Source organism: Oryctolagus cuniculus, chromosome 17 (genome assembly GCF_051225735.1).
Source record: "Oryctolagus cuniculus isolate XC-2025 breed Fujian yellow rabbit chromosome 17, ASM5122573v1, whole genome shotgun sequence".
Taxonomy (NCBI): domain Eukaryota; kingdom Metazoa; phylum Chordata; class Mammalia; order Lagomorpha; family Leporidae; genus Oryctolagus; species Oryctolagus cuniculus.
The window spans coordinates 21,228,757-21,248,362 of NC_142883.1; the positions used below are offsets into that span (position 1 = coordinate 21,228,757).

The following is a 19,606-nucleotide window of genomic DNA, read 5'->3' on the forward strand; positions in this document are numbered from 1 at the left end:
ACACACACTTTTTTTTTTTTTTAAATGGGGACTACTCCCAGGCTCCTTGAAGCCTACTAATCAGATGTTTGCATGCAAATGGATAAAAACAATAACAAGGAAAGCTGCTGTGAGTGGTGCTGACACCCCTCGGGGAGGATTATAAAAGCCCCAGTGGATTAAATACGGTTCAGACTCAGGCACACTGAGTTTGCGACTTCCCAGCAGGGTTGGCACCTGCGCCATGATGGACAGCTCTTGTCCTGGAAATGCCACGGCCATTCTAGCTGCGTGCCCCGATGGTGGCAGCTCCCCAAAGGCTCTCTGTCTGCCCAGTTCCTGCCAGAGCAGGACATGGCAATTGGTTACATGCCCAGACAACTCTTATCCACCCAGCAATGCCCCGCGTGGCTGTGAACCTGCTGCTTGTCAACCTACTTGCCTTTCCACAATTTCTTGTGTGGGTTTTCTTTGCCAGCCCTTATGTTCCTGTGCAGGCAGCTGTCCATCGGGGGCTGGCCAGTCTCCCGGTGCGGATAGCTCATGCCAGCCGTCCTGCTTGGAATCCACTGGTTGTCAGGTAGAGCACTGTGACGCCAGCCGCTGCCAGCAACGCTGCCGCCAGGAACCCAGCTGTGTGTCGGGAGCATGCGAGGCAGCTGGTGGCCAGGCAGTCTGCCGTGACGCTAGATCCTGCCAGCCGTCCTGCTCCGAAGCAACAACGCCTCATCCTGAGACGCCTCACTCGCCCGTCATCTGCGCAGCTAGTCCGTGCCAACCAGCCTGCTGCCAAGCAACTTTCTGTCAACCCCCAGGTGGTGAAGGCCAGCACTGCAGCCCGACTTATTACCAACCCATCTGCTGCGTTTTCAAGCCCTGCGCATCGGCTCCCTGCGTGCCCCTTTCCGGCCAGCCGTTGACTTGCGTGTTCACTGCTTGCCATCCTACTTGCTACGTGTCCCCTCCTTGTCAGCTGCTTTGCTGCCAGCCAGCTCCTTCCCTAGCCCTCGTCTGTCAGCCGGTGGATAACTGCCAGCCTCCTTGTTCTGCAAAGAGCCCGTGCAAATCAGCTTCCTGGGGCACCGTGCTTCCTGGCCAGCCAATGTGTGACCGACCCACTTCCTACAGCCAAAGAGGCTGCAAATCCCCTTCCTGTCCACCAGCTTGCTGTGTGACAGGTTTAGGCAAATTGTGCAGCAGTGACACCAGTTACTCCCGACCAACCTCCCCAAGTCTGTGCAAAGCAAGCACTTGACAGCACAGCCGGCCCTGGGCCCAGCTTCCGACAGAGCAGTCTTCACACCCCTCTGAGGGTCTGTCCGCAGTGCACCGCCGCCCTGCGGGCGCCTGTCTCCGGCCCAGCACCGGCGTTGCTGCTCTCTGCTTTGCTCCGAGTGCAGCCCCCGCGTCTCTCCAGGGGCTGATGAGAGAGCTTGTGTGGCCACTCATGGAGCTTTCTTCACCCAGGTTAACCTTCCAGCACGCACGGTCCACGCTGCAGCCAGCAGTTTCTGAGGTCGCCACGTCATTTCACTTCAGCAAAGCCTTCTACGCCGGTTCTCGTTCTTTGGATACCGTCCAGTCTTTCCGAGGACTCCTTTGCTGCCAGACGCTCACAGAAAGGTGGCACGGTCCCCAGCTCTGGCTCCTGACTCCAGTGGCCTGGGGAGGAAGCAGTGAGGGCTCAAATGAGGGCTCAAGCTTCTGCCACCCATTTGGGAGCGTGGGCTGGGTTCCTGGCTCCTAACTTCATCCTCGATCCAGCCGTGACCCTTGTGGACATTTGGGGAGTGAGTCAGAGGATGGGAGCTCTCTTCCGCTCTCAAAAAAATTAAATGAGGCTAAAAGTATGTCTGCTTTCTCTCTCAAATAAATTTTTTTAAAGAAATGTGGCTGGGATAATTCATCAGACTTTCTAAACACGTTCCTTCCTTTTTCTACACCCCCACAGATTTCCTCCCAGTCCCACTGGGGCTCAGTGGTCCTGGGCCCTGTGTCAGTGGCCAGGGGAGCCAGTGTGTGGAATGGCAGACGCTCGAGTCGGAAGCATGGGAGAACAAACAGTTCATTGGCTTGCAACCTCTCCACCACCAAGGGCTCTTCTGAGCCCAAGTGCCTCAGTTTCCCCACTGTAAGTGGAGATGGGAAGTCAAAGACAGAAATGGTTCAGGAAGCTGTAGGTTAAAACAAGGAGAGGCTGGCGCTGTGGCACAGTAGGCTAAGCCTCTGCCTGCAGCACCGGCATCCCATATGGACACCGGTTCATATCCTGGCTGCATCTCTTCTGATCCAGTTCTCTGATATGACCTGGGAACACAGTGAATGGTCTAAGTGTTTGGGCCCCTGCACCCCATAGGTGACCTGGAGGAGGCTCCTGGCTCCTGGAGTTTTAGATCAGCTGAGCTCCAGCCATTGTGGCCATTCGGAGAGTGAACCAGTGGGTGGAAGACCTTTCTCTCTGTCTCTTCCTCTCTCTGCTATAACTCTACATCTCAAATAAATAAATAAAATCTTTAAAAACACGAGGCCAACGCTATGGTGTAGTGGGCTAAGCCTCCGCTTACAGTGCCGGCATCCCATATGGGCACCGGTTCCAATCCTGGCTGCCCCACTTCTGATCCAGCTCTCTGCTACAGCCTGGGAAAGCAGTGGAAGGTGGCCCAAGTCCAGATTTATGGCAACTCCTTTGCAGAAGGGTCAGGCCTGGCTGGGGGTGGGGGGTGTGCTTAGTGCCTGCTGGACTCAACTAATTTCCTCCTGACAAAAGCATCAGGCCTGAGCTGTGGCATAGTGAGTAAAGCTGCCACCTGAGTGCCGGCATCCCATGTGGGCGCTGGTTCGAGTCCTGGCTGTTCCACTTCTGATCCAGCTGCCTGCTATGTCCTGGGAAAGCAACATAAGATAACCCAAGTGCCTGGGCCTCTGCACCCGAGTGGCAGATTCAGAGGAAGCTCCTGGCTTCTGGCTTTAGACTGCCATAGCTCTGTCCATTGTGGCTGTTTGGAGAGTGAAACATCGGATGGAAAACCTCTCTCTCTCTCTCTCTGCCTCTCTGCCTTTCCTTCTCTTTGTGTAACTCTGACTTTCAAATAAATCAATAAATCTTTTAAGTAAAAGGAAAAAAAAGTAAAGTGTGCAGGAGGAACTTGGCTGTCAGTGGGACCCTCACAGCGTGATCTCAGGGGTGGCTGAGGATCAAGAGTGTGGGTGTTTGCCCACAGCCTGCTTGGAAATGCCCGCTGGTGCTGGTGAGGAAAGAGCCCTTGACCGTGGCCACTCACATAGCAGATGACCTCGAGGCAGACCGGATCCTAATCGCTGAAGCAAAAGGGTGGGATTAATCCGACCTCTGAGCTCTCGTCTATGTGAGTCTCCCAATGTGGCGTGTGATGTCCTTGCTGTTCCCAAGTGAATTAAGACGAAAGCCTCTATGACTCTGGAACTGCTAGGACCGGAAGTACCTCCGATATGAAGGGAACCTCACAGAAAGCGAATCCTTAGGCCAAAAGCCCTGCAGAAGAATACTCAAAAGTATTATTTTTCAGAGAAATTCTGCTGGCAGAGTAGAGTACCATTCAGAGTGCATCAATATTTTTTTTCTGCAAATGGGCAGATGGTAAGTATTTTAGGATTTGTAAGAGACATGGTCTCTGTCCCAACTACTGGATTTTGCTGTTGCATCCTGAAAGCATCTACAGACGATCCCAAGTAAGCGCTGCTGAGTCCTACTAAGACCTCACTCCCAAAAACAGGGCGCAGGCTGCACTTGTCTCCCAGCTGATGGTTTGCTGCTGCCGCTGACGATGCCGAGTGCTGGTGGGAATGTGAGTTTATAGGAATGCTCGTCCATTCTGACGGAGTTACTGGAGTGGCTGGAAATTTTAAAGAGCAATCTGAACTTATTTATGTCGAGTGTATAAGTGCATGTCCCACGACCCAGCAGCCCTGCACCTGAGTGTATATTCCCCCCAGAGTCTCATACAGGACCAGAGGGGTACAAAGGGTGATGTTCACTGTGGTGTTTCCTCTGGGGCACAGACTTCAGAGGAAGTGGGGAGAGAGTGGGGAGGCAAGAGATGGTGGAACCCCCACAGAGGCTCCTGCAGGGGTTGGAAGCAATAGTATTTATATGCACATAGCTGCATGGACAGGTCTCAGAGTGTCCCGCTTAGTTACAAAACAGAATGAGATACATGCACATTGCCACTCACATCATCACAATATTATTTATGCCATTTATATAAATAATAATATGTACTTTATAAGAATTCATGCAAAGAAATGCATAAAGTAGAGCAGAGTTACTATCTGAGGGAGAGAATGGGACATGAGGATAACAGGAATTCAAGTATCAAGTCACAAGTACCTACAAATAAATAAGAGGAGGACTTTGCAAGGGCCAGCGGTGATAATTCCCCATAAAATAAGGATTATGATGGACTCAGTTATTGGAAACTGAGATCCAAAATGAAAGGGACGGAGGGACTTTGGCATCACAAAGGAATTGCCACAGATATTATGTCTTCCAGAAATGGCATTTTGCTGGACACCCTGGCCTGATACTCTCTCCCACATGGTCCATGGAGATTTCAGCCACACTAAAGCGGGGGTGAGGCTGTGGGAAGCAGAGTACATCTTCCCTTAGCACAGACCTGCCTTTCTTTTTCTTTTCCTTCCTTTCTTCTTTTAGCGATTTAATTATGTACTTGAAAGAGCTACAGTGAGTGAAGGGAGAGAGAGAGAGAGAGAGATCTTCTATCTGCTAGTTCACTCTCTAAATAGCTGCAATGGCCAGGATTGAGTCAGGCTGAGGCCAGGAGCCTGGAACTCATTCCTTGTGTCTCACATGGGTGGCAGGGGTCCAGGCACTTGGGCCATCTTCTGCTGCTCTCCCAGGAATGGCAGGGAGAGCAGGGAACTGAATTGAAAGTGGAGCAGCTGGGATTCAGACCAGGCCCATACAGGGCAGTGGAATTGCTGGTGGCAGCTTAACTCATTGTGCTGCAGTGCTGACCGCATCACTGAATTTTCAACAATGCTTCTTACATGACAAGTGTAGGCAGGCATAGTTTAAGGAATTCGTTAAATAATTTGTTTATTGGTATCAGAATCTTAGATACTTTCCCAACTGGAGTCCAGCCATCTAACTCTGTCTCATTCTTTTTATTGTCCTGATTATGGATGGGTTAACTGGCCAGTGTTTTTCATCCAAACATACAGCCTAGGTTGTAAACATTCCAGTGCAATGCAGGTTGGACAGCTTCGTGTCTTTCCCCATGCTTGGCAGCAGTTTAAACACCATGGCATTGATTTGGTCCTCGCAGGTTTGCTCGGACTTGCCCATCAAAGAGCTGAACCTCCTCCCGTAAACAGTGCTGTACTCAGCCTGAACATGCTTATAACTAAGTCCTTGTTTACATTTATGCCTAGGCAAAGGCAGCAGTTTGAAAAATACATGAAGCTTTGAGAAAAATTTAAGAATGCTCACCATCCGGAATTGACGTTTTCTTACATTTGCTTTGGATCTTTCAAAAGCGTGATTGAACTAAAACATTCTGTGTAAAATTGAAGGCGCTTTTGTAGCCTCCCCTAGTCCTGTGCTCTTTCTTTGCTTCTCTGATACAAATTCCATCATGACGCTGTTTGTATACTTTGTAGGAGATAGATGTATATTTACAGGGTATTTAAATAGGGGCTGGTGTTGTGGCACAGAGGGCTAAGCAGCTGCTGGTGATGCCTGGTTCAGGTCCTGCTGCTCAGCTTCCACTGCAGCTCCCTACTGATGCGTCTGATGAGGCAGTGGACGATGGCCCATTTGCTATATTTAAATGATGGGATGTGCAAATGTAAGACTTCATATGCAATGTGAAATTATGCAATGTACTTTTACCTTTTATCATTGCTTCTAAGAACTATGCATTGTGTAGAATGACAATCCTTTAAGTAACACTCTGACCTTAGAGTCAGCCCTTAAGGCATTTGGATGTGGCTGAAAAGCCCATGAGAGCAATGCAGGCATGGAAAGCCAAGACACTGTGGCAAAAATATCCTACGTGAAGGATCTCTGTGAGTGAGAGCCCAGTGGAAAGAAGGGGCCATCAAAGAAGAATGTACTTTTCTCTGAAGGGAGGAGAGAACTTCTACTTTGCTTATTGCCTTGTCTAAATACTGATGGAGTTTGCAGTCACAAAGGCTTCCATAGCCTTGGCAGCTCATGGCAAGAGCCTCGGGCAATCACTGAGGTCATAAATAAGAGTGTCAATTGTTAAATTAACAACAGAAGTCACTGTGCACTTACTCCCCATGTAGGACCTCTGTCCTTAATGAGTTGTACTATGAGAATCAACTGCAAAACTTGTTCTCAAATAGTGCTTTTTACATTGTGTGTGTGTGTGCAAACTATTGAAATTTTTACTTAGGATAGAGTTGGTCTTCTGTATATAAAGTTAATTAAAAATGAATCTTAAAGAAGAATGGGATGGGAGAGGGAGTAGGAGGTGGGACCAGAGTGGGTGTGGGAGGGCAGGAATGGGGGAAGACCCACTATATTCCTAAAGCTGTACTTAACAAAACTGTATTCATTAAATAAAAGCTTTAAAAAAATTAAGAGTGGGAATGTAAGAGGGGGGAAGAGGAAGGGTTGGAGCATGGGAGGGATGGAAGGTAGGGGAAGTGTCACTGTTTCTAAATTTGTATATATGAAATACGTGAAACTTGTATAACTTAAATAAAATTAAAAATGGAAAAATACAACAAACAAAAAAGAACTATGCCTTGTGATGTATGGGTCTGCTTCATTGTATTAGTGATCTATCATCGCACTATGGATTACCCCAACATTTAGTGGCTGAAAACAAACATCTATCATCTCAGTTTCTGTGGGCTAGAGGTCTGGATGTGACTATCCTAGGTGTTTCCGGCTTGCATCTTGGGCTAGAGATGCCTATCTTAGACCTCGAGCTAGGCAAGTGTTAGACCCTAAATCTGAGCCCATGTAGACCACTGCATCTCCTCTAACAAGCTCCAGATGCTCTGAGTGTTTGCACACTGTCGAGGGGATCTGCCACGCTGTCCCATGGCCCCTCTTGTAGATCTCCTCCCCAGGGTCTCAGCTTGGATTTAGGGTCAAGTGCTCATTATTGCTGGATGAAGTAAGATGCTGGCATTAGCCATGAGACCTCTTGGCAGATGGCCATTCACTTTGACCCCTGTTTCTGCTGCCTTTTCACACGATCTTTGGAGAACCCTTTTCACTTGTTCTGCCAAAATCTAGATTTGTTTTCATCTGAATTTCATTTATCAATGAATCTGGCAAAAATAAATTCAATTACTTGCTATGTCCTGGTCTCATTGGCCTATATTTGATCTTTTCCTAGATGTCCACTAAGAATCCTTTGAACGATTTGTTCTAAGATCTTCTTTTCTGAGACAAGAGCAAGATCACACGTGTGCAGCTTGCAGCAGCTTGAAAGACAGGCGTGGCCGGCGCCACAGCTCAATAGGCTAATCCTCCACCTGCAGCGCCTGCACACTGGGCTTCTAGTTCTGGTTAGGGCACTGGATTCTATCCCGGTTGCCCCTCTTCCAGGCCAGCTCTCTGCTGTGGCCCGGGAGGGCAGTGGAGGATGGCCCAGGTGCTTGGGCCCTGCACCCCATGGGAGACCAGGAGAAGCACCTGGCTCCTGGCTTCAGATCAGCGCGATGTGCTGGCCATGGTGGCCATTGGAGGGTGAACCAACGGCAAAAGGAAGACCTTTCTCTCTGTCTCTGTCTCTCTCTCACTATCCACTCTGCCTGTCCAAAAAATAAAACAAAAAAGAAAGAAAGAAAGACGGGCTTGTCTTCGTCTCCAAGGCTCCTCAGTAGCGATGTGGGGTCTACCTCCAGGCTCCCCTGCTCTGGGGCACATGGATGTGCACAGCATCACACAGGGCTGTGGCTGGATTTAGAGAGACTTGGAGATGGATTTGTCCTTGTGAATCTTGAGTCATTTCTTCCAGTCCCGATCTTTCTCCACTGTCTGTAGAGGCAAACGCCAAATCAGAGCGTTCCTAGGGTAAGCTTCACATTCCTTGTGCTTCATTCTGCTGGGATACGTCGGCTCTTATCTCAGTGTCCAGACCTCGCGTCAACCCAGGAGGCCAGACAGCTTTCCCAGGCCTGGGTTTTTGAAATTATCAACAGCCAGAAACAGGTCTTTGTCCCTAGTTGAGGGCTTCCTCACTTTGCTTAGAACATTTTTACTAAAAACCACATAACATATTCATTGTGCTTTCTGCCGCCCCCGCCCCCCCCTCGGTGTGGAGCAGTCTCAGAGCATTTGGAACTTTCTTCCTCTTCTTCTTCTTCTTCTTCTTCTTCTTCTTCTTCTTCTTCTCTCTTTTTTTTTTTTTTTACAAAAATATGTATTTATTTACAGACACACACACACACACACACACACTCCTCAAATGGCCACCACAGCCTGGGCTGGGTTGGGCTGAAGCCGGGAGCCAGGAACTCCGTCTTGGTTTCCCCTGTGGTGGGTGGCAGGGACTCAGGGACTGTAGCCTCCCCAGGCACATCAGCAGGCAGCTGTATTGGAAGCCGAGTAGCCGGGATGTCTCTATAGGATGTGGGCATCCTCACCTGCTGTGCAGCCATGCCCAGGAACTTTTCTAAGGGTTTTTTTCTTTTTGAATTACAGTTATGAAGTTATTCTGACCTACAAAAATGGAAATTTCTGATGACTTGAACTAACATTCCCTTCTTGCTTTTTTTTTTCCAATCAAATCTCAGTCAACGCCTCTTTATAACTCTCTCTGGTGTCCTTACCTGCTGGGAAGTATTTTAAAAGGTACTATGACCATTATCACACATGGAACAAACTTTTTAAAAGGAGTTAAGGACAACTTAAGTAATATTTTCTACCAGTGTTTTTTGTTATTTTTTAATGAACAATATTCTTACTTTTTTGTTGTTTATTTTCATTTTGTTTGAAAGGGACAGAGAGACACAGAGATCTTCATTCTCTGGTTCACTCTTCAAATGCCCCAAAACAGCAAAGCCTGGGACAGATCAAAGTCAAGAGCTCAGAACTCCAACTGGATCTCCCACCTGGGTGGCAGGGACTCAAGGACTTGAGCCAGCACCCGCTGCCTCCCAGGATGAGTGTTAGCAGGGCGCTGGATTGCAAGCAGTGGAGCCAGGACTCAAACCAGGCACTGCAATATGGGGTGTGGGACTTCCAGGTGGTGATTTAAGCCACTGCACCAAATGCTTGCCCTCTTTCTCTAATTGTTTTGATGACTTTTTAATGAGTAGGTTATCCATCAGATTGTCTTGAGAAATTCCATTCCTGAAGATCAGAAATTAGGTATTAGTTGCTTTATTTTGGAAATCCCAAATGTGAGATTGGCATAATGGGTTTTGATAAAGAAGGTTATTGGACAAAAGAATCTGTGGAATGCCTGATGCGGCTGCATGAAGATCGATGGACGTTGGAATGCAGGATCCAGTAGAGTCATCTCGGCGGCTGTGAATCAGGAAAATAGAACAGGAGTAGGCATTTGAGACAGAGAAATGAGCCCAGGATAAGCGTAAAGAGCCTATGAGAAAGCACGTGCCAAGAGCCTGTTCCACACGCTATTTATTCCAAGTACAATGTGCGGGATTTATCCATCTGGGTCGTCTGTGATATTTGGTGTTAGTTATGTTGGATCAATCAGTTTGCCCATATAAATGTTTTTTTTAGGATTTATTTATTTATTTGAGAGGCAGAGTTATAGACAGAGGGGAGAGAGAGAGAGAGAGAGAGGTTCTTCCATCTGTTGGTTCACTTCCCGAATGACTGCAAAGGTAGGAGCTGGGCCAATCTGAAGCCAGGAGCCAGGAGCCTGGAGCTTCTTCCTGGTCTTCCACGTAGGTGCAGGGGTCTAAGCACTTGGGCCATCCTCCAATGCTTTCCTAGGTGCATCGGCAGAGGGCTGGATCAGAAGTGGAGCAGCCGGGACATGAACTGGCTTCCACATAGGATGCCAGTGCCATGAGCAGCCGCTTAATCTACCATACCGAAGTGCCAGCCCCATATGGGTTCATCTTATATCAAGGGTCCCCTAACAGGTCTCACTTTATCAGAAATAAATGTTTGCCAAAGCCCTGAACCTAAAGATGGAAGCATATTTGATCATAGTTATTTTATGATACACAGTCCAGAGCTGTCACAAACCAAATCAGAGGCTGCTCTTCAGATAGGCTCCTGACTTAAGCTCAAATGCAGCCCGGAGTGGGACCCACAGACCCAGCCGAGCGTGTGAAGTCTTGGCCTCTTACCTTAGTGGTGTAGGCAGCACTTTGTACAACATAAAATACCTTTTACATCAAAGGGCTGATGAAAGACATGCTGCACGCATAATTCAGGTCACGAAACAATATGCAAATGAGCATAGTTTAATAGGTGATAGATTCCCAAATGCCTCAGTGGCAAAGAGGAACATTCAGAATGATCATGGCGGGTAGAACCCAAATGTGCAGGGAAGATGTTTTAGAGGTGGCAAAATGAGCCAGCTTTAAAGACAATCAGCTGGGGCAGAGGATGGAGATGGAGTACCACACAGATCGGGTGTCTTAGGCTCTCCTTAGCTAAACCCAAGCCGTCACCAGGGGCTGGAAGTCTGACAGCTCCCTAAAAAGGTGAGGAAGATGCACAAGGGTTCTTTGCTTGGTCACTCTTTGTCAGGCTTCTGAACCTGTTCCTGGGCCCATCTGTGCACTTCCTTATAAAATCCAGTTTTGAAAAATGCAGTTCTGTAAGGCTGATCAGCGGAACCCCTCCCACACCCCAGCAACTCATCAGGGGTCTTCATGCCCCAGGCGGTCTATGGTCACCCTGGCCTGTCTCCTGTATGAACCCTGTTAGGCTGGCTTAGAGTCTCCCCTCACCTGTGGTGTTCCCTCTTAGTAATTTTCCACCCACTGACCTCCCGTGCTATGGGACAGAGCACGCAGGAAGTTAATATTTTCCAGTTCAGAGCAAAGTGAAGGGAAACAGAAGTGACTCAGGGATTAAACAGAATTAAGATTCAATCATTTTGCAAGACAGAAAATTCTAGAAATGCCATTACAAGCAACAACAGCTATGATAAACCTCCTATTGTCTAGTAGCAAATGGTGCAATAGCTAAGAGAGAGATTGTTTAACGTCCCATGGGTGTTTTAGGTGATTTTAAGGGTCAACTCTGAGAACTCAAACCCTGGCGCACACATTGCTGGTGCTGGGAGGCTCACTGCTTCCTGAGAGAGAAGGATGCCTCTGCTTCCATCCGCTCTGACATGGGCTCTGCTGTGGGTTATCCAGCCAGGCTCCTTGCACCTCGGGCTCCCCTCGATTCTGCAACGGCACCAGCAAGAGTTTGTGTTTTCACCTGGAAGGCTCAGTAACTGAGAAGCAATTTCTCCAAGAAACCAGAACTCACGTAGAGAAGCTGAATTCTCTCCTGTGCTGTCTATATCCATTTAAGGCTATGGCTCCCTCTCCTCAGCTTTCTGTCTACATAATCCTGTTCAAATACTATTCTTTGGATACATACATCACACTGAGAAATCCTCTTGTGTCATAATGTTCGTGTTTCCCACAGATCTTACATGAAACCTCCTTTCCTCTTATGGGAGGGAAAACTCTTACAGGAAGTTTGCTTTTGTTCTTATGGAGTTGTTTGTTTTATGTATTAAGTGTATTTTTGCCCTGCTTTATTTTTTATTGTCGGGCACTGCCAGGATAATTCTTAGGGAGACCTGGATGGATTTCGCTGGGAATCAGCCTTAAAGGGAAGAAGATTTCTGGAATTTGTCCCTTTCCATATTAATCTTTGTTTCAATCAGGAATTTGGCTAAGCCTGAGGAGCCTGGCTTTTATCTGCCCTCACCCTGGCTAAGAATTTACAGAGAGGATCGGAAGGGTTTCTGGCCTGCACGGGTTACAGTGACTGTGAACACGGGGAGACCACACAGACGTGTGTGCTCTCCTTATCTACACGGTCTAAGCTGCTTTGATTTATGCTTGGGACCTGGAGGAGGACTCTGATGGCCCGTGCTGGTGCCAGACATCGAGGACCTCAGAGAGAGACGACACAGGGCACCGGGAACGCCTCTGATTTAGGTGGTGTTGGGAGGGGTTGGCTGAGGAAGCGATGGTGTCAGTTTTGAGACTGGGCGAGCTCTGCGGTCCAGGGTCCGGTTTCCATGAATATTTGTACATAAGTATTTTCCATGAATATTTGTACATACACGATTTTCCAAGTCCAGCCTTTCGGAGCTTCCCCAGGTTGTTGGCAGCAAGGTAGCTGCAGAAGGAAAGGTGTGAATGACCTGGTAACTGTGGGCTTGATTGGCAGGTATGGCAGAAATCAGGGAGCCTGGGAGCCTCAGACTGGGGACTGCAGATGCCAGCAACAGGACTGGAAGAGGGAGAGCACAGGATGGGTGGTCCAAGGGCCGGAAGTTCAAGACGTGTGGGGGCCGAAGGTAAAAGACTTGGGTCTGAACTACGGTATTCATGATGAAACAGGCCTCTGCTCGCAATTGTGCTGGATTTTGGGGCAAACCTTTGAAGAATTCCATTTAATGTCATCCTTCCTGTGACTGAATCGCAAGGCGGCCCACTGACGAGTCCTCCTGCACCTGGTGGCTTGGGCAGGGAATGGAGTGGCAGTTCTGATTACCATATGGAACTGGCCAGCCCTGGCTCAGTTACTTATTTTCTGTGCTGTGGACCCCTCAGGTGATCCTCCTCATCCAGCTGACAGTACCAACGTGGCCGCTGGTCACAGGACTCAGGGAGAGACTGGGAGCTTTGTAAACATGTAAAATGGCCCTCCACCCCACCAAGAGCTCAGTAGTCAGAGTTTTCAAGACAGTAGAGATGGTCAGATCAACCAGGAGAGTTATCCAAAATTGTCCCAAAAGACAGGGGGAAAGACCCAAGAACAATGGAAGAACCAGGGAGAAACCTCAGCGTGTGGAAATATTGAACAATTGTGGTTACTAGGGCCTAAAAAATAAGTCTTGAGGATATGGTTTCTAAAGAAAAATTGAGAAACTGAGGTGGAATCTCATTGAAAAGGTTGATTTTATCATCATTTCTAACTACCTGTTCTGGGTTTACATAAAGAGATTGAAATGACAGGTAAATGTTGTAAACATATCTTGATCAATTACTAACCATCTCAATACTCTGAATTTCTCTTTTTTCACAGAATGCTTACTCTTTTCTCAGATTGGTATCTGTACATGTTTAACTGAGAATCATTTTCATTTTGTGTTTAATTAATTTATATTTAATTAATTTTTAATTCTGTGTTCTCCACATAAGTTACCTCCAAGACTGCAACACTTTTATTTCTTTTGTGATTAATTTGACTTTGAGATAACTTCTCTGTTGTCATTTCTAAAAGTCTTCTCATTCTCTTTATGTTAAAATATTCTTCTCCTTAGGTTAAATCAAATTAAATTAAATCCGATGTACCTCGGGGTTTGGTCTTTGAGTATAACACTCATTCTTGTTTCAAGCACACACACAAGAAATATGCCAATGTGCATTTTCTGAGCCATGTGCCAAGGGAGAGATGTTAGGGAAGAGGTTGCTGGTCACGAAAGCTGACTGAGTGGAGGAAGCAAAGACAGAGACAGAGACTGGCTCTCTGCAAATTTCTGCAGTTAACCCTTGTTCAATGCCCCAGAGGGCCTCACCTAGGAATTGTCTCCTATGCTTGAGTCCAATCATAAGAAGAATAATGAACTATAATGTAATCACCAGTACAACTGCAAGTACAATTGGTGTGCCACTTTTGACAAGATATGATGTTGAACTAGAACCTGATGAACAAAGACACTAAAAATATAAGCCAATGCAACCTTCTGATGATAATTATCTATCATTCTTGTTATGATGATAATTATACATTACCGGGGATTTAAAAAAAGACTTTGAAAGCTAAGAGAAAGATAAATAAACCCTAAGTCATCTTGAAATATAATTAGAAATGTGATAAATAACTAGCAGATGCTATAGTAGGAAGGAACTAAGATGTAAATTCCTTCAGGAATGCTCATGACGCAAAGGTGTGAGTGAGGATGCATCACAAGTTGGGAACTACAATAAGGTACCATCCAAGGCTTGGAATCTACATTAAAAAGAGCAATGCCAAATCGCATAAGATCACCTTTTAAAAAAGAAGTATATCTTCAAGTCTGAGGAACTGATCAGATCTGACAGAATATATGGAAATGTGAACCTAAGTGAGGGTTGGATAGTTTTCTGTTACTACAGCAAGCTACTGGAGGCAATTTACTTATAGAGAGAAAAGGCTCATCTAGCCTACAGTTTTGGAGATTCGAAGTCCAAGATTGGACAGGGTCCCACTGGCTCCATCCCTGCGGATGGCATTCCTGCTGTCAGTGTCCTGTGGGTTTGCAAAGCATCACATAAAAGGAACAGGGGGCGAGTTGTGTGTCTGGTTTTGTGTCTCTTCTTATATAGCCACTAGGATTTGGACATGGGGTCTTCACCTTGCTGATCTAATCCAAACCAATCACTTCTCAAAGATCCTAACTATAAATACTATAACTGGATAAAGCATCCGCCTTCTCAGTACCATTACCTTAAGACTTTGGAGTTTTAATTCATGAATGAATTGTAGGAGTCAAATCATATTCAAATTATAGCAAGGGTGTTGGTGAGCCATGGAAGCCAGGAGTTAAGGCAAGTGCTGAAGCAGCTGCTCGGGGAGAGGCAGAGTTGGTCATGGCATTGTGAGTTTTCCAAGTTCCATTGGAGAGACCTGTTGTGAAATGAATGCATCAAATTCCTGTCCAGTATCTAGCTTCTTCACTTCCTGTATGAGTTCCTTGCTCACGTGGTGCTTAAGTTCCTGGCAGTGAATTCTTCTGTAAGTTAATAAACAGGTGTCCTTGCTTTATGGGCTTCGCTGCTGCCAAAGGTGGCTTCACCCTGGCTAAGTAAACAAAGTCAAGTCTTTGTGTGTGCAGGGCTGTTGGCCAGACCCTGAGAAGTTTGCCCAGGCTGTGAATTCTGTCCTAAGAGCCTGTTGGAAGATGACTGCTATTTTCCCCTCTCCAAGCAAGCATCATTTATCTTGACAGTGTGTAGAGTTCTTTAAAGGATCATGTGTTGAATACTTATCGACTTGAGAGAATGAGAGCAACTTGTTAGCCATCAATGCACCAGATAATGATGGGGGCAAGGGACCTCAAGAATCTCAAGCACGGAAGGAATCCTGACGAACTTCCTGCCAAGCAGTGGTCAGATCCAGTGTCTGAACGTCAAACAGCTGTAGATGCCCATGCCCAGTGCGGTCTGCTGCATCCTGGGACAGCTTTTACGGAGCTGCTCCGCCCGCCAGGCTGCACTCACTCCAGGCCCTCTGACCTCCCCCCCCGCGCCCATTAGAAGCACGTGTGACCCCACAGCCAGAATAGCACCTCTGAGCGCAGCGCACCTCATTTCCTGGCTCCCTCTATTTCAGTGCCCTGTGTTAGGAAATCACATTTCTTTTTTCTGCAAACATGGCAAGTGTCTTCCCGCCTGTAGGACGCAGTTCCAGACCAGCGAGCCGTTCTGCGCGCCACTGACTCACATTTTTAGAGGTTCCATTGTAGCAAACTTGTCACACACGTGACTGACAGGTCCTTTTCCTTGTTGGAATCAAGTTCAGAGTGATTCACCTCCTACTTAAGTTATATCGGAATACAAAGGTGGTTGGATGTCCCCTCGCTCCCCCTTGCATGTATGCCCGTTCTAGAATCTGCACTTTTTATCTTCATGAATTTTCTGCATCTGGCCAGGAAGACTATCTGTGCCTCCAGATATTCATCTTTCCTTCTAGGCTCCTCCATATATTTTCCATTGTGGAAGAGGATAGGAGAGGCTGGGCCCTGGGGAACTGAAATAAGACAGCTGAGCAGCCACGTAATCTGTGTTTTACAGCCTACTAACAGCAGCTTTCTGGGGGCATGCTTTAATATATCCTAACCAGCTCTCATTTGGTTTATATCCCATTGTCTTTGCATGAGCATTGTTTTTTTTTTTTTTTTTTTTTTTAGGGGGGTGACTTTTGTGCCTGAATTTTTTCTTTATCACCTCTGCTATTCTACACCGTGTTGATTTGTAGATTCCCTACGGGAGGTTTTTCTTTCTTCCCCCTCTCGATTGGTCGGCAGGAAGTGATGCTGCTACATACAAGCATCTGGAAGCACCTTCCTGTGTCATTAGATGTGGGTTCTTCACCCTCACTTCTGGCGTGGAAATTTCAGCTCCTGTTTGGGTTCATCTAGAGAAACACGATGAAGGTGAGAGTCCTGGCACGGCTTGTTCACGTCTGTAATCTCGGTACCTGGCACCGTACGTCACACACAGCAAGTGCTCAATATATCGTGCTGAAATCAAGGATCACTCTGTTAATTCTTCATTCGCAGTCTCCCTCCCAAAGTCCCAACTGGTAGTAGGGAAGGAAGAGGAAGCTGAGTGAACACACTGAATAATTTTCTTTCTTAGCCAAGACTTCATGGATCAGAAAGATTTCCTTGGTGTCATTCGCTCAACTTCTTGGATTATGCTGATCCTTAGTTACCGTAACAATGGTCTGGAGAAAGCACTGACTCAAAGTATGGGGAGAGGCTGCCTGGACTACTGCCTGAGGATGTGTGTCTCACGCAATCCCTTTTTCATACGCCATACTGTACAAGGCCAGAGGAAAGAGAGTGTCCCAGAAGGCCGCCGCTGACATCCAAGCACAAGTGTCTGTGCTAACCCAGCGCCAGGAACAGACGACGAAACCTCAAGGGCGCTCTTACAATGGACCTAAGGCATGGGAGGACACATCTGTAGACAGAAACATTGTCTGCATCTGGAAATGTGTGTGTTCATGGGGACAGGTGCTCCAAAGCGCTCAGATCCCAGGTGTGTGTGTGTGTGAGTGTGTGTGTGTGTGTGAGTGTGTGTGTGTGTGTGCATTTGTAGAAAGATGTAAATGTGAATGTCCCAGTACTAGGATCAGAGGCCTGAGGTCCTCAGCAAATTCTGACCACAGGCGTATGGAGCATTCCAGGGGTGCTTTATTCACCCGGAAAGGGGAGGATGATCTTGCTTCTGTGACCTTCGCGTTCATTATCAGGCTCAGAACAGGTAACACCTGGGAAATGAAGTATGAATGGAAGTCTTAGAAATAAATGCTGAACAAAAACACAACTCATGATAGAGGCCGGAAGAAAGCAAAGAACTTCCTGGAAAGGAATAAGGGACATTTCCCATTATCTGGAAAGACACTACAAGATTAAGATGAAAAGAAGAAAGTAAGACAAGAGAATAATGAGTAAAAAATATGATTATAAGGGAAGAATAAATATGGACAAAATTTAAGAAAACTATCCTAAGGATTTGCACTATAGATTACTTAAAGGGAAGTGGTGGTCATTTTCCTGAAGTTGAGACAATGACCAGTGGTCAAGAAGGCACAAAGCTGGCGCCACGGCTCACTAGGCTAATCCTCCGCCTTGCGGCGCCGGCACACCAGGTTCTAGTCCCGGTCGGGGCGCCGGATTCTGTCCTGGTTGCCCCTCTTCCAAGCCAGCTCTCTGCTGTGGCCAGGGAGTGCAGTGGAAGATGGCCCAAGTGCTTGGGCCCTGCACCCCATGGGAGACCAGGAAAAGCACCTGGCTCCTGGCTCCTGCCATCGGATCAGCACGGTGCGCCGGCCGCAGCGCGCCGGCCGCGGCGGCCATTGGAGGGTGAACCCTCCAATGACAAAGGAAGACCTTTCTCTCTGTCTCTCTCTCTCACTGTCCACTCTGCCTGTCAAAAAAAAAAAAAAAAAAAAAAAGGCACAAAGACGCCCGCCCCTCTCCTAGCAAGCAGGTAAAGATTCAGAAATTCTGCATGAGTCAGCATCTTACCGAGAGAACTCACAAAGCCTTTTCATCAGGAAACTGAGAGAGAGGCGGCAGCAGCACACGGGTGTCAGAGAAGCCTGGGGAAGGAGCTCATGGCAGTGCCCAAGGAACTGGTAGAGCAGCTGCCAAGGGATGGCTGTGCCAGATGCCGGTCTGCAGAGTGATTCAGCAGCAGGAGGGCCGGCAGCAGCTGGGCTCACAGCAGGACGGGCGGCAGCAGGGCTGGCAGCAGCTGGGCAGGCAGACGCACGTGGGGTGGTAGCAGGTTCTGGTGCAGTAGACGGGCGTGCAGCTGCCGGCCTGGCCGCAGGGGTCGCTGCAGCAGCTGGGGCGGCAGCAGGACTGGCAGCAGCTGGGCTGGCAGCAGCTGGCCACACAGCAGCTGGGCTGGCAGCAGGGGGTGCGGCGGCAGCTGGTCACACAGCTGGGCTGGAAGGTGGTCCTGCAGCAGCTGGTCTGGCAGCACGTGGGGCGGCAGCAGCTGGGCTGGCAGCAGCTGGGCTGGCAGCAGGGGGCGCTGCTGCAGCAGCTGGACACGCAGGCTGGCTTCCAGCAGGTGGTCCTGCAGTGGGTGGTGCTGTAGCAGGGGGGCGGGCAGCAGGGGGAGCAGCAGGAGTTGGTCATGGTGTTGGCGGGGAGGGTGGGCTTACTTCACAGGTGAGTTTCCCAGAATATGATGGTGCTGTGTGCTCTGGGCCTTTTATACCCTGGGCCTCCAGTGTTTGGGCCAATGAGCAGCCGTCTTCCTTGTTGTTTATGTTGTGCTGTGTGGTCAGTTTGGGACATTCAGGGAGGAAGATGCTCTCTAAATGCTGTGAGTCTTCTGAAAGTAAGTGTTTAATTTGTCTCCTAATTGAGCATAAGTCATGGCACCAGGGTTTGAGATAAAAGGGAGGCAGGCACACTGCCAGCATGGTTCCTGCTTTGACCAGTGTGGGTCACGTGACAGTTCTTGCTCTGGTGGGAGGGTCAGGGCAGCTGTCCCTCTGCAGCTTGTTTTTGTGGGAGGGCCTCTGGGAAGGGGCATGCTGCAGCTGTGACCACAATTGTCAGGTGAATGTGTGAGTCCACCTCTGCTCACTACCAAAGCCTGATTCAGGATGAGCCCAGGCGTCTGTCTCTGCAGCCCCCATTGTATCACACAGGATTGGGCGGAGGATGCCTGGCACAATGTGTTCTGAGTGGTTCTGGTGAACCAGAGCAGGAGAGAGAGGGAGGTCAGAGGTCTTCCGTAACCATCAATAAACGTCTTGGGAGTGCCCGTCCACCCTGGGTTGCTGAGGACCGAGGACTGACTCTCAGCGATGTGTCAGGACAGCTGTGGGTGATCTGAGATGAGCTGGAGGCTCATGAATAGCTCAGCTACTTAATGACTGGAGCCAGAAATGTCAGGCCACCGAGTGAACGTCTCTTGCCTGTATCCCTGCCTCCTTACCGCCTTTCTTTCTTTTTCTTTTCCCTGATGACATTAAGAGTCTATCAATAGATTCCTTTTCATCTTGGAATTGTACGTGCATAGTTATAACAGTTATCCATGATGATAAACTTGGAAACTTCATAAAAATATGTTTTAAAATTCATTTATTTATTTGAAAGAGGTGGGGATAGAGCTAGAGATAAATAGATGATTGACAGGTAGAAAGAGATTGATAGTCTACCTGTTGGTTCACTCCCCAGACAGCCAA

The 19,606-nt window shown here is 47.9% G+C and overlaps 2 protein-coding genes across 2 annotated transcripts; one reads left to right on the plus strand and one right to left on the minus strand.

Annotated features, from left to right (window-relative positions):
* The first annotated feature begins 226 nt into the window (after positions 1-226).
* KRTAP29-1 (keratin associated like protein 29-1) lies at positions 227-1,234 on the plus strand. Its single transcript, XM_017349315.4, has one exon. The coding sequence runs from the start codon at positions 227-229 to the stop codon at positions 1,232-1,234; it is 1,008 nt and encodes a 335-aa protein (XP_017204804.3).
* Positions 1,235-16,080: 14,846 nt separating this feature from the next.
* LOC100339338 (uncharacterized) lies at positions 16,081-18,545 on the minus strand. The gene has a single exon (XM_089317842.1). It carries the CDS (start codon positions 18,543-18,545, stop codon positions 18,087-18,089), a length of 459 nt encoding a protein of 152 aa, XP_089173968.1. The 3' UTR covers positions 16,081-18,086.
* Between the last annotated feature and the right edge of the window lie 1,061 nt (positions 18,546-19,606).